The 15,444-nt window shown below is 34.6% G+C and overlaps 2 protein-coding genes and 1 non-coding gene across 3 annotated transcripts; all 3 read right to left on the bottom strand.

Moving 5' to 3' along the window:
- Positions 1-244: 244 nt before the first annotated feature.
- On the bottom strand, positions 245-873 carry LOC125845178 (protein TIC 20-II, chloroplastic). Its single transcript, XM_049524623.1, has one exon. It carries the CDS (start codon positions 869-871, stop codon positions 263-265), a length of 609 nt encoding a protein of 202 aa, XP_049380580.1. The 5' UTR covers positions 872-873; the 3' UTR covers positions 245-262.
- A 139-nt stretch (positions 874-1,012) lies between these two features.
- TRNAE-CUC (transfer RNA glutamic acid (anticodon CUC)) lies at positions 1,013-1,085 on the bottom strand. The gene has a single exon. It is a non-coding gene; the product is annotated as a tRNA-Glu (tRNA).
- A 627-nt stretch (positions 1,086-1,712) lies between these two features.
- LOC125845176 (membrane-associated protein VIPP1, chloroplastic) lies at positions 1,713-9,534 on the bottom strand. Its single transcript, XM_049524621.1, has 11 exons — positions 9,264-9,534; positions 6,961-7,085; positions 6,744-6,854; positions 6,589-6,653; positions 6,439-6,520; positions 4,781-4,855; positions 4,506-4,576; positions 4,215-4,297; positions 3,417-3,481; positions 2,724-2,798; positions 1,713-2,050 (listed from the first exon to the last, which is right to left on the bottom strand). The coding sequence occupies exons 1-11, from the start codon at positions 9,382-9,384 to the stop codon at positions 1,931-1,933; spliced, it is 993 nt and encodes a 330-aa protein (XP_049380578.1). The 5' UTR covers positions 9,385-9,534; the 3' UTR covers positions 1,713-1,930.
- Positions 9,535-15,444: the final 5,910 nt, after the last annotated feature.

Raw genomic sequence — 15,444 nt, 5'->3', positions numbered from 1 at the left:
AGTCTTTGAATTACTTATCCATCATTTATTTATACTATAGTGACGGGAAACCAAACTACCCTTTTATAAGTTATATGAGGAAATTGATGTATTTGTCTTGTGAAATAAGTAATACCTGCATTATCCCATAAACATCTCATCGACGATCCGATTTAAAATATCACACATAAAATTACAATTCCATGCAACAAAAACCTTCCTTTCATTACCAAAAAAAAAAAAAAAAATCACAAAACAACAGCATATCAAAAAAAAAAAAAAACTACATTTGCCTATTAGCAGCTTCAGTAACAAAAGGCAAATAAGGAGTTTTTCCAAGTATAGAAGAAACAAGCCCATAAATAAAACAGCCCACAACAAACACAAAAAGCCCATTATGCATCCAAACCGTAAATTTCAGCCCAATACCCGATTGACCCGGTGAAAAAATCCTTTGAATCAACATCGGAAGCACCAGTAGAACGTCGAGCACCACCGCTTGCAGGGCGTTGAACCGGGGGTACTTGTTCAGATTCTCATTCCGAGCAATACCTAAGTAGAGAGCAAAGAAAGTGACGAAGCTAGCGTAAGGGAGAGAGCGGTAGAGTGATAGAAGTGGGAGAATTGGTTGAAATGGAAGAGCTAGGGTTGGGAATTGAGCGAAAAGGAAACGGCCGTATTGAAGGCCGTTGAAGAAGGGGAGCAAGTAAGCGACGGCGGAGATAAGGCGGTCAGTGGCGGGGATTGGGTTGTAAGAGGCGGAGATGGAAGTGGGTTTGGTATGGATACGGGTTCGGGTTTGAATACGGGTTTGGAGGAAATTGAGGTTGAGAGGGTGGGGGAGAAGACGAGGGGTAGTGGGAGTGAAACGGAGAAGAGGAATGGAAGCCATTTTTGGGGAATTGTGAGGTTTTGGGAAGTATCTAGAGTTTTATTTATATGGATTTTTGTTGTTTGAGGTACAAGTTGTAATGCGTAAGGTACGCTTATATAATGCATTATTTTGATAAAAAAATAAAAATGAAAAAAATAATTCCGTTGCCGGGACTTGAACCCGGGTCTCTCGGGTGAGAGCCGAGTATCCTAACCAACTAGACTACAACGGATTGTTGTTTCATTTACTAATAAATACTTAACTGTAATTTTCAAGATTGGTCGTCATGTGTTGCCACCTCTCACGATTAAAATTGTGAAGTTCTAGATTTGTCAATTGGACGTTATGTGTTGTCACCTCTCATCTATCATGTACATTCGATTAAAGTTGTCGTTGTGAAGTTCAGGATTAATCAATTGGTTGTTGTGTGTTGCCACCTTTCACTTATCGTACACATTCGATTAACGTTGTTTCTGTGAAGATATAGTTGAGGTACATAGGGTCTTACCGTCTATCCATTTGGTACACCACATTTTTACAGAGAATTCAATTTCATTGAGTCTATGTCGGAGATAGAGGGACAATTGCTACATTATTCTGAACAGGTCGCTATTTATGAGACAAAAATAGGATTTGAGGAGGATGGTGTATACATAACCTAGCCCTTACCTTGTGAAGGTAGAAATGTTGTTTCTAATAGACTCTCGCTCACTGAAAGCACAGAGTTTGAAGCATGTTGTGGAGAATAACATGTGAAAAAACAGTTTTCACAAAATGAGAGCAAAACCAACATTGTGGAATTTCCAAATCTACAATAACTGTTCTTACATGAAAATATTTGGGTGACAGTATACAAAACTGAAGTCAGGACTAGCTTACACTATATTGCCATAATGTAGGTCAATAATTTGAAAGAAGATGTATCAACATATTGCAATATACTTTCCCCAGTTTCACTTCCTATTTCGCTGGCTTTCATCGATGAGGCAACTTCTCGGAAAAGCCAAAAGCCACATTCTTTGAGTAACAAATGCCTAAAGGAAGACGATTTGTAGTGTGAAAGATCGACTGGGATCTCTAGAAGTCATTTGCCCGCCTCCTTAACTCGTTCAATTCTTTTTCAATCTCTGAATCTTGAAATTGTAATGGCGAGCTTGATCTGGCAACTGGTGTTCTCCCCGGTGGAAGATCTCCTTTCTGCTTAGTCAATAAAAGGAAAACATTAAACCAAAATACCTCAGCTCTAGTCTGGAGGTTTATAAGGAAATGCTACATCAACAATGAAGAAGATTATGTTTTTTTTCCTGATAGATGAGAAAATCTCCCAAGGGCCAATTGGGGCACGGTTTGAAACTCGTGACGTGCTCATAACCCACACATGCTACACTCTTACATTACAACTAGACCAAAGTCTGGGGGGCAGAATAGAGCAAATTATGCATCCTCAAGTAACTCCCTCACCTTCCCAAGTCGCCCACATATGCACACTAGTTCTGCTTTTACGGATAATACAATTTCATGGCTAGACAATTAACTTAGCCAGAAGTGTGTATAATGGAGAGAAACAACTCATACTTCGTCTCATCTATTTACCATATGTAGTTTGATTTATTAAAATTTGACATCACCCGATAACAATATCAGGGAGAAAAAGGACAATAGCTTGCCAACATTCATGATTATTTTCTTATATCCTAGAAATCTTGCTGCTTGGTATGGTTAGCATACTTGGCCAAGCATATAGCTCAATCTAGAGGGAAAGATTAGTCTGTACTCTAGGTGCCCATACTTCCATTAATTCGTGCTTTCAACAATGAAGACACATCTGAGACATTCATAACCATATATGGATAGATCGAGTACAAAATACCTTTGCGCTTCCAGACAATTCCTTTTTTAAACTGGCAAGATCATCATCAACAGAAGAGGTCTCCAGCAATGCAAACTGTCAAAAGCAGAATGATCATTTAGGATAAAAAAAAATACAATCCCCTAAGAAGCACTAAATTCTCCCACAAAGGCTTTGCATAATGGAAGTTAAAACTTCGTTTGCAGCACAAGCATGTTGTCCTTTTGTGGTGTTTTGTGCTCACAAGAAATGAGTACCGAAACAAAAAATATTTTCACCAATTATGTATGTTGTGAATACGCAAAGTGAGACTAGTTACATTTTGGATCACTTTCCATTTTCACAATAATAAGAAAAAGCACAAGAAGTTAGCCACATTTCCAAATAAAAATGATCAAGAAAGACAAAAGTAAGAACAAAATACAAATAAAGGAGAGAGCGATGAAAAAAGGAGACGCCAAATATTACCATTGCTTCAGGTTTCAATAAACATTGGCAAAGAGGAAAATAAGAGGTAATGGATAGTAACAAAACCATGAAGTTTGAAGACTTGCATATTACAGTGTAAGATAGAGAGTTAGACATCAAAGAGGAGAGGGAAAAAAAGTTTTTCAGGTCTATTCAAAGAAAGCAACTCTTGGACTAGTACAAAGAGAGAATTACCAAGAGCACATGACCTAAAAGAAGGCAATGCAATTGAGAAACACTAATTACCTTTCCTTCAAGCTCATCATTGGTTAACTGGTTAAGAGCATCAGCTTGAGACTCCATCGTCAAAACTATGGAAAATTGAGAAAAAGTAAGACAATCATTTTAATCAACCACAACTATTTTAGCGCATGACTAGGGTAGGTGATTCCATAGTTTCAGCGGAACTATATCCAGGATAACCAATTCTTATTTTCAACACTAAAGGTGCATTCAAGGGTGGGAGGAGAATTATTCTATGACAAGAACATTGTCTAAATAGCTGCACAAAAATATGTTGGCTTTACAACAAAAGCACTACTCTTACCAACGTCCTTTTGCACACTTCAATTAATTATTTTCAAAAAAAGATGCTGACATTGAACATGTGTTTATCTTTCTTTTATAAGCAATGACAGCTGGACTCAACAAATTGTAATAAATAGCAGAGTTCATGCCCACGGCTGAGCTCCTCCTGGATTCTAGCCAACCTTGTGAGATTTTGTTGTCTCAGTAGACATCATTTCATATGATATACATATAGAGTATCAAACATGAGAGACCAAGGTGAAGATGTTTAAAAACAAATAAATCAGTAATTTGACAGTTCTATAAAGGTTACATTTTTGTAGTTGATACAAGGAAAATGCTGTGAAGGGATAAGCATTCAGTCTTATTGTTTGTATATATAGGCGGCCAAAAAATCAACCTCTTACAGGTATTACTACAAGACAAGAAAATTTTAAAGTAGAAGCAAAGTAAGCATCTGAAATTGGAAGCAAAAGAAGAAAACATGGAAAGATAAGGTGGAATATCTGTCAGAACCTTTTTCTTCCATTCTTTCAAAGGCTGAGAGAGCGCTGCTTGTATTTACATTGCCCAACATCTCGCTTACTTTGGTTGCCGTCCTAGATGATAAACCTCATAGTCATTTTCTTGAAACGAGATTAATGAAGTGTGGCAATTTTATGAGCCACATATATTTTTATATTGATGCGATAGTTTTATTGATAAGTTGGGGGAAATGCCCCTTACAAGAGGTATAACCAAAAGTGTGAGTCCTGGATATTTGTAATTCAGGATAAATATGAAATGATGAGAAGGAAAGTAACTGACTTTGCTGACTGAGCACGTGCTTTCAGAGTATCCTTCTTTGATTTTGCTTCCTGTATCTTGCTCTCCAAAAGCTGCCAGATGAGAGATGACAATAGTCAAAGATAAAAGGTTCCAGTTCATTTTTAACATAAAGTGCAACACCCAGATTTTGGTAAAATTTGTTCCTAGATGGAACTTACAATAAATGTCCCAAAAATTACTCAGATTAAAGACCAATCTGAGAAATAAATTTCCAGAATAATAAGCAGATAAAAAAGAAAAGGTTAGGAACACACCCGTGTATTGCTGACTAGATTGTCAACCACAGCCTTCTGCTGATCAAGTTGAGTCTTTAAGGCATTTGCATTATCCTGCACAATTCAAACTTGAGTGGATGCAAACTCAACATATAATAGCCATGATGTTCATTTCACTTCATTATCCTCTTAAGCAGACACTCTGTAAACCAATCAAGAAAATGATAAGTGTGTGGCATTCTTGGTATAAAGATCCTCAAGTTCAAATTCTGGACGAGCTTTTTCAACCCACCCCACCCTTCTTCCCTTATTCAAATATTTCTTTCTTTTCTTGGGAAACATGAAAGGTGCTGCTAAAGCATACTAGTCTTTTACTAAGTCATCCACTTTGGCATATCAAGCTCAAAGAAGTAATCTACTGAGATATGGAGGAGAGAAGGACACTATAAGACTCTTCAATATGTAAGTTAACCCATCTTCCGTGTTACATAATTAGATTAAGAAGTCGTGGAACCCAATTATAACTAAATTGTATCACTTCTCAAATTCCACTGAAGTCAGCAATACCTAGTGTTGTGGTTGTGTTCATATTGTAATTATGCATTAGACACAACACTCTGAAAATATTTTATGTCTGTTCTTGGTATTGCAATTATACATTTGAGAACAATGTAATGAACCAAACAATATCAATCAAGAATCCTTATTTCTATTAAGACATGAAATTTTGCCACTTCAAGAAATAATAATGCAAAAAACTAGACATACAAATGTGGCATATGTTTGGAGGTCACTAGACAAATACGATGTCACTGTTGCTCTTCTTTTCCGTTATGAAAAATTGAATAACTTTCTTTTGTTATTTATAGTAGTGTTTGAGCCAACTTGCACACACCTCGACTATTCTAGCAAGTACCGGCTATCTCCCGCCAGCACAATTACCGGTTAACTCTATGCACTAAGGATTAAGAAAATAAGAAAAAACACCTAGTCTGTTGTCTTTACTGGGGTTTGAACCTTGGTTTCCAAAGTTTGCACCCACTTCATCGACCTCCACACCCTTGGGTGTTGACGGACTTTATATTATATGTGAAATTTTAAATAAAGGGATGTTGAGGATGTTACTTCCCCTAGACTATTCCACCATATCCAGCAAATAGATGTGCTATTACATCACAAATAAGCTAATGTTAGTTCCACCAGAGGTTAGTTAGATTGAGTTGTCTTATCTTAATTCTTGTTGTAGAGGAACTTCCAATTTCTTGATGCACTTTACTATTTCTCAATCCAATCAGCTTCATAAGATTTATCTTCTGAGATTTTCACCCATGCAGCAATAACTTTCTCTCTGATTGATTGGGAGAAGGTCAGGTGATAGATTCTTAGACTAGATTTAAGGGATAATAATAAAGTACGAAAAGTAATTCAAGTCCTTCCTAACCAGCAAATGCACAAGTCATGTCACTCAAGAATGTAACTCATCAAACTGAATCTAACTCCTTGGTCTTATCTGCTCTTTTCTTATAAGAGATCGAGGACATCTAAATACAACAATGAAATATCAAAAGAAAGAGCTCAATATAGAATTCCAGCAACCTGAATGATAAGATAACTTCCTATTCCACGACAACTCCATTTTAAACATTATATGTAAATAAATGAACTCCAACAAATTTGTCAACAGAAAATTGCCTTACAGCATAAGATTTTCTTCTTTTGAGAGCTTCACGAGCAAGGTCCTCATCCCCCTTTCCAAGAGCAAGCTGAGCTCTACGATACCTAGGATTGAAGCAAAATTAAACCACAACTAATACATACAGAACCAATTAAGCTTCCTTAGCACTTACCAATCTTCAGAAGCTTGTTGTGCAGCTTTATACTTATTTTCCAATTGCTTTTGTGAAGCCAAGACCTTCACAGAAAAGAAAAACATCAAACTTATTTCCACTTCCTTTACTATGATATCTCAATCACCATAAAACGCAACTTGCTAAGGGCATACTTGTGCTGTAGCTTGTCGCAGCTTAATCAAATCATTATTCATTTCTAGGACAGTCTGTTCCAAGATCTTCTCTGGGTCTTCGAAGGTGCTTATAAGTGCATTTGCATATGACTACATAACACATAGAAGAGAAAATAACATCTGAGTTTAGAGCGAGCGATAGGAGACTGAATGTAGGGATACATGATTGAATGACAAACAACAAAGACCAGATAACCTTGACAACTCTAGCAAACCGATCAAATAGATTCATACGAGCTCCAAGGGCACCCCCACCATGACTGTTACACCTGGATCTATTAGAAAGAGTAAGCTGTAGCCCAGCAAGTTTTACAGCTCCCACTGCAAGTAAATAGAATTTGTCAGCAAATTAATGCTTGGGAAGGGGCGGGAAGAGGATGGGAAGACCGAGGAGAGAAAGATGGGAGGGGAGATTTTTTTCCCAGCAGAGTAATGAAAGAAGATTAAACTGAGGAGGAACCTGCTAGTTTACTAGCAAACTTTGACTTACGACCCTGAACACTATGTAAACGAAAACCTGGTCTTGGTTATACACCAAAACAGTATACAATGAAAACCTTAAAATAGCAAGACTTTCCATTTATGTCTATTGGTCAAATATGTGAGTATAAATTTCCACCCGTTGTATACGTAGAGCTTTCTAGAGTTAACCTTACATAAAATAAATTTTATGTTTTTCATCAAACAGTAAAAGGATGAATAAAGCTCAAACACCAAGAGCAAGTACTTGTCAAAGGTAAGACCAAAGTTGAAGGCGGCAATTGACCAACACATTAGTTACTCCTCTGAACTGATAAAATCATGCCAAAACAGTGGTTACATGCTAACTAATTTGCCTCCATGTACCAAAGAATTAATGGAGCTATATCTACATATAGACAAAAGCAGAAGTTTCTTGTACAGAAGCTTAACCTTAGTATAGACAAGAAGAAACATGACAAAGAAGGGACTTTACTACTAGCCATTATGGCACACTTGAAGAATTCCAAAAGCACAAAACTTTCTAAACCAACTTATTAGACTGGCCAAGCATGGTAAGAACATTGAGATCGACAGACTTAATGAGCATGCATGACAAGATGCATCATCAATGATAAATGTGGGTTGCGTTGAAATGGAATTTAATTCGTGTAGGTTAATTTGCCGCTATCCCATCTTACTTGCCTAGGGAATGATTGTTGATCAGTAATGCATGCTGAGGTATTGAGCAGGCCATAACATCTATAGTTAAGTTAAGGAATATGTGTGAAATATTTGATACAGATGCAAGGATACAACTAACAAGAATGTAAGCAAGGATGTAACCTATGATATTTGACTATTTAATATTTCATTTGTGTACTGAGTGATCACGCTTAATATGTAAAGCTAATTTCATCTAATCTAAAGGTTAATATAGGGAGTGGAAGGTTGGGTCAGTAGGATGAGTTGGCATTGAGATAGCGCATCCCATAGTTCTGTCTTTAATGAAAACATTGTACCCGGGATGATTCATCTTGAGACTTTTCTTTTTATAACCGTGGTGTTTGGATCAGCTCGTGCGCACCTCGACTTATTCCACAAGGTACCTGCTACCTCCCATCACCACAGATATTGGGTAACTTTTGTTCGCCAGGGCTTGGGCATATGGGAATAAATCACTTAGTGTAAAACACCCCAAACGCCATTGAGTAGTTGAAAGATTTCCTTTTAAGTCTCAAATTTATCAATGCCTAAACTTGCTATTACCATGGTCCTAAAACTTCATAAGCCCCCAGGGACCTATATCTATATCTACACCATCCTAGTGAAAGATGAAAAATACATTCAGTCACATTCAAACACAAACGTTAACATTAATATTTCGTTGTACTATCCATTTGGGCGAAGTGAAAAACCAACCACAAGAAAGATCAATGCACAGGTCTTACCTACGAGAGAAAGTTTCAAGTATTTTGGATCCATAATTCAAGGAGATGGAAATATTGATGGTGATATTGCACATCGTATTGGACGGGGGTAGGTAAAACAGAGGCTCGCCTCCGGTACTGTGCTATAAGAACGTGTCGCCAAGGCTTAAAGGTATGTTCTAGAGAGCGGTGGTTAGACAAACTTTATCTACCACAAGTCATTACAATGGGTATGTTGTTGCAACACATTATAAAACAGAACAATATTGAAGTGTTTCAAGAAGCTCCTAAACAGTCTACATCTTATAACTGGTTCACAAATACTAATCAAACCAAACATTAAAAAAAGTAAAGATACAAAACAAACTAAAAAGGCTGCATCTTTACACTAACTGAATTGATAAATCCCACAGTTTGAAATCAGAAAAATCCACAGTAACCCAAAGCTTAAAAACATAAAAGGGCATCACAGAAACAATAAACACAAAAGATTAAGATAACCCCAGTCAAGAATTAAACAGAAACTCAGAAATTTTCAAAGATTAAATCACATACAAAGCAAATCAAGAAAACCCAATTTCAGTAATTTCAAAATAAACTGAAACATTACCTCCTTGACCAAAGAAAGAAGCTCTAAAAGGCATCACCTTCACAACAACAACCCTATTACAAGGTGAAATTGAAGGTGCCGAAGCCATAGTTATCCCTGTTATAGGTGTTCTTACTGCCATTTCAGCCAAATGGGTACCCAAAAATTCAACTTTTTATATATACAAAACCAAGAAAGTCAATTACTTTGCCAAGTTCTCTTTTTTCTGATTTGGGTTTCTCTTCTTGTTTGTGGTTCCAGGTGAAAGTTCGCAAAACGCCCAAACACTTCTCTTCAGTGTTTGGATAGTATTTTTTTTTTTTTTTCATAATACTACATTTTTTTTCTTAGGTTTATTTATTTAATTTATTTTTAAAAATGATTAAATTTATTCCTTGACTTTACTCAAAAATTATGGAACTTTACTCTTTGTTGGACTTATGATTTCGTATTATCATGTTGTTAGGAAGAGTAAGGTATTAGTGCATTAAACTCTCGTTATATATGGAGTTTGAAAAAAATTGAATTATAAAGTTATGTCGTTGGATAGTTTTATTTCGGAGTCGTTTGCTCTGAGGTATAAGATATAGTGATAATTTCAAAAATATGTAATTGTGTGTTTGATTGAAGGTATTTAACAATTACGTGGTTATTTATCTCATCATTTATATTATAGTGATAAAATAAGTTATCTTATATATATATGATGAATAACTTATTTCGAAATAACTTAATAAACCACACTAAATATGTTTTTATAAGAGGTGATTGTTAGAAAGAGATTTATTTTGTCATGGAATTCTAATTGAATTTTAGTACCAAAATGACATTACATTTTCTAATTGAATGGTATGTGTTAAAGATATATATAATCCTAAGTACTAAGTAGGGGTTTGATCATAAAATTTCAAATTTTAATTATTCTTCATAATTATTTTTACTTAAATTTTAAATCTCCACTTTTAAAAAAAAAATGAATTTCAAATTTCAAATTATGATTTCAAATTTTCTCAATTGTAAAACTTGGCCTATATTAAATTTATAATAAAATAAAAAAGATTCACCACTTATAATTTAATTTTTGCAACAAAAAAAGGGGCCCGTGTTCGACGTAAAGATTTTATATATTATATATATAGAAAAATATGCTAGTTATTCCTATTGCTAATTTTTTTTTATCAACAGATCTTTATAGGATAATGTATAATTAAAAATTTGTAACAAAACGTAATCGCAAACATTCACTTATACAAAAAAAAATATGGAGATGTGTATTTTATTAATTAATGTGGTCCGTAGAAATACATATCAATATCTTTGCTCAATTGATAGGATTATATGAGAGTTGGGAAGTTTTGATAAAATTCAAAAATTATGAATTTTCATATTTATGATTTATTTATTTTTAGAAATTCAAATTATATTTTCAACTAAAATTTTATCTTCAAATCCACCTAATTTCAAATAACGATTTCAACTCAAAAATTAAAAACCTTTCAAAGACCTTTACCATGGTTTCAATACTTTGCTTGTTAGTCAGGTTTATTAAAATCCAAACACATGGCTAATGTCAAAATTGTTTATATTTTAATTGATAATTATAATATCAGAATTGCATGCAATTAGTGGAACACATATACATGTTAAAGTTTCACAAAGTGAAGCAGCGAAAGGAAAATACATGATACATAGTAAGTAATTATAAACATACTTATTACTCAAAATGGGACAATATGTAAGTAATTATAAACATACTTGTTATTCAAAATGGGACAATATGTACCCAAATTTAATTATTTAATATTGGAGAGATCAAACTTTTTGTATAAACAAAACCATCTTGAAGAATAGATGAATTAATATCATCTAACGGCCACACTCGATTGCTTAATCTGAATGATCCATCAGATGTCCTAAATATACTTCCAATACTTCCATTTTTTAGGATGTTATAAATTAGTAAAACTTCACCATCTGGAAACATATATATTGGCATCCCTTCATTGGGTATCGTGAAGGATTTAATCCACGATTCTTTAACACCATACTCTTTCATTATTCATAAATTAAAAATTCCGTTCTCGTTACAATGACAACAATGCAGTTCCCTAACATTGATGCACCCGGATAACTATGGAATGAGTGTATTACATTAGGTATGGGTATCTCTTTGTACATCTCATTTGAAATATTAAATGAAATTAAAATATACCTCAAATAATAACCTCGTGAAGTTTACTCCAAATCTCGATGAGAAATAAACCATCGTAACAACAACAAACTCTAGCATGAGTTGTTTTAGAGTTTAAAGGTCAATCGAGTAGTTGTATATCGTTAACAAGTTGAATTGAGGACAAAGATGATGAATGGAAGGTAAAAGGATCATCCTTATCATAACCTATTTGGCTAATAGGCACTTTTCGGGAATCGTGATATTTGGCATGATTGAGATGATTCTTCTTAAAGTAAGGTTCGGAGATTAATGAATTTCCTCTTGAACGTCGTGAATATGCATAGCTTCTAAGGAAGAAACAAAAAAAGTTGAAATTCTGAAGAAGAAAAAAAATAAAATAAGTTTATGGTTAATTAAGGCAATGATTCTATTTATAATAAAATAATCTTTTTGTCAATTTTTTTTTTTTTTAAGAATATAAAGTCCTTGTACAAGTAAACTTCGATTTCTAAAAGGATTCATATTTATGTAACTTTGATCTCTAAAAGGATTCATATGTATGTTGGGCCCGTTTTAGGGCAAATTACAGAAATCATATACTTTTAAGGTAAAATTATAATATATCCCTTAAAAGTTTATAATTATAGAAATTCCTCAAACGGATACAATAATATAAGCGTTGATACATTAATCTGATGCGCGAGATACAATAATATAAGCGCTGATACATTAATCTGATGCGCAAGATACAATAACATAAGTGTTGATACACTAATCTGATGCGCGAAAATGAGGGATTTTGGAGATTTGTAAAACTTATAGGGGATAATGGTAATAAGTAAACTAAAAGCTGGATTTCTATAATTTCTCCAATTTTTTATTTATTTTTTTAAAGATAGAATTAATCAAAATTGTGAACCCATACAAAGTTAAAACCTACTGATTATTTGAAAATTGTGAAATTAGTTGCCTTGGAATTAGTCGAGGGGCGCAAAAGTTGACCTTAGTCCTAGTGTTGGTGGGCAGAGTTACATGGTATCGCTTGTTGATGGGAGGTACAGATATCCCGTGGAATTCATCACGAAGGCTGACTCAGACTTCACGATCATCAAAAATAAATAAATAAATAAATATATATAATATAAATTTTTGAAAGAGAGCATATAATATGATTGTTCCTTCTACATGACCATGAGACCCTAAATAGTCAAATGTATCGATTATTGAAGGCAACTAATTGTAATTGAGGGGAACATGTTGATAAGGAAAAACAAAGAAATTAATTTGTTGTGATTCTATGTATCATATCTTAAAAAATAAATATTGTGGATCGCATTTCTTATTTGTCCAAGTTGGATAGCCTAGTGTCACGTCCCGCCATTTCACGGTCAAATTTTGCACTCTAAGTCTATGACACTATGGTCCATTTGGGTTTCAACTTAAACCGCAAAAAGCAAAATTTCAAATTTAACACAGAGTATGGTAGCGCCTCTTTTTCTCCTTGGATCCAAGTTGCCATGTCCATGTAGCGACACAGAGTTTTAAGTTTTCAAGCCAAAATCGAAAAATGAAGAATGCCCAAATACCCAAATTCAAATCACTGATCTCCTTAAAAGAAACAGAAGCAAATCCTCTTTCATGGCCTCCACACTTTAAGATCCATCCGGTTTTTCATGTAAGCGTCCTCAAGCCATACCATGAGGATAAGGAAGACCCGAGCAGAAACCAATCGAGACGGGCACCCATAACTATCACTGCCTCGCACGATCGGGAGATTAAATCTATCATAGACTATCAAGCAAAACGAAAGCGAGGTAAACAAGTGATCGTCATGTTCCTTGTTCATTGGAAGGGACAAATTCCGGAGGAGGCCACATGGGAGAAATATGAAGACTTGTGGCAGTTCAAGGACCGAATCCAGAAGTTCTTGCAACAACAACAATGCATCGCGGTGGTCACATCAATAGGTGGGGAGAGTGTCATGTCCCGCCAATTTGCTAGTCAAATTTTGCATCCGGATAAAGGAGGAAGAATCTAGAGTTGTGGAGAGGTTTATGGAGAACTCTAGAACTTCCTAAACAACTTCAAGAAGGTTTTAGAAATCCCTAGAGTATGTAGAGAATTTTAGAAAGGGACCAAAGTGTAATTATTAGAGGAATTTGTAAAGTAAATATTATTTACACTTTAGCCCATAGATAGTAATATAAATAGAGGGGCCTTCATTTGCAAACCATTACTCACTTGTAAAGCTTTCTCCAACAAATACAAAGTCTTCTTCCCAAAAGCTCTCTAAATCTTTCTAAGTCTTTCTTTACATTCTCTTAGCGATCCAGCTTCAAAAGGCTTACTTGAGCTTACAAGAATATGAAAGAGTCGTGAGTAAGTTGTCAAGTGCCGCACGAAACTTTAGTAAGTCTCTAAGTCTGTGACAACGGCTGTGACAACGACTGTTTGTTCTAAGACTTCTTCCACCATATTATAAGGGATTTTCAAGAGAGGCTCAAAGAATGGAGCAAAGGGGCAAGTGTCTGGCTCAAAGTGTTAATGTCTAAAGTAAGATAAGAGTATAGAGAAATAGAGAAATATTGTGTGCACTGATCAGAACAAAAAGTAAGAACATAATAGAAATCTTTCATAATGTCGTACTTTGTTTGTTGATGATTGTCGGCTTCTTCTTGAGCCGCAACTTTCTAAGTTAGATGTTGCACTTGTTTATACAAGTCATTGATTGTTTTCCCAACCTTGTTTCTGAGAGTTCTTGGACTTGTTGTTGTAGAATATTGATGATTTCTGCAGAATCGAGTTGTTGCAATTGTTGCTACGGTTCACTGATTACTTTCCCGGTATCTGTTGAAGAAAGTTGTCTGATATTCAGGTCGATAATGATTTTCCAACATCCCCAGAAGGGTTTTGCAGTCCAGTGAATTAACAGCTTTTAACGTGTCAATTGTACACAACTTTATAACTATCTCGATGGTTTGGGGGCCTCCATATAGCTTGTGCGCAGCTTCATAATCTTTTATATCTGAGATATGCTTACGGATGAAGCAGTCTTCAGTACAACTTTTTTTTCTTTGCTTACAAGAAGGACAAGGAGCCATTGTTTTGAGGTGGTATAAAGAGAAGAGAGCCATAATTCACTTTATACTATGTCCAGTCAAGCTTAAGTTGTTTTACACTATTTTATGTGTAGAAATAACATTCACTACCTAATTTTTTAATATTATCTTTAGAAAGTAGTTACTATATACGTATAACTTATAATTATAAAAAGCTATATTTGTTGAATGTGATAAAAGAACGACTTTAAACTCTAATTAATTAGATGATAAAAAAGTGTCATAATTCTTATATTTGTTCTACTTTAATTTAATTAGTGTATAATATTTTTAAAATTAAGAAATTTGTTTTAGCTATGATTTTAAGTTTCTTCGTCGACGTGCCTGCTGCAGTGCTGCGTGTTTAAAAAAAAATCTAAAAAACTTTCTTTTGTTCTACTTTAATTTAATTACTATATAATTTTTTTGAAATTATGAAATTCGTTTTAGCTGTGACTTTTTAGTTTTAAATTCATATTCTTTAGTTATTGCTTTATTATTTTGAATGTCGGTAATATTTGTTTATATCTTGTAACTACTTTGAGTAGAAAATCAACGATTGATAACGAAAAATGACAATGAAAAATACTTTAATTATGGACATTTTAATGGACCTCTTCACATTAAATTTACGCAAACAAAAAGTAATTAACAACTTAAATATCTAAAAAATTTAATCAACTTCTAAATTCAACCTATCACATAAATTAAAATAAAAAATACTAAGATATCTCGTATGTGCTAATACGGACACCTGTGTCTCACCCTTAAGGAGGCTTTTCCATAGTTGGGTGTCCGCTTTAGTGTGATTTACGAAGGCTAGGCTAGGTTTGGTAATATCCAAAACAAATGAAAAGAGATCGGGGCCGATAGGTGACAGTTGGCAAGGAACTTAATCCCCCCCAAAAAAAAGGGGGAAGCCGCAGTCGAA

This window comes from Solanum stenotomum, chromosome 11 (assembly GCF_019186545.1).
Source record: "Solanum stenotomum isolate F172 chromosome 11, ASM1918654v1, whole genome shotgun sequence".
NCBI lineage: Eukaryota > Viridiplantae > Streptophyta > Magnoliopsida > Solanales > Solanaceae > Solanum > Solanum stenotomum.
The sequence above is the reverse complement of the archived record's forward strand: the minus strand, read 5'-3'. Positions and strand labels throughout refer to the sequence as shown.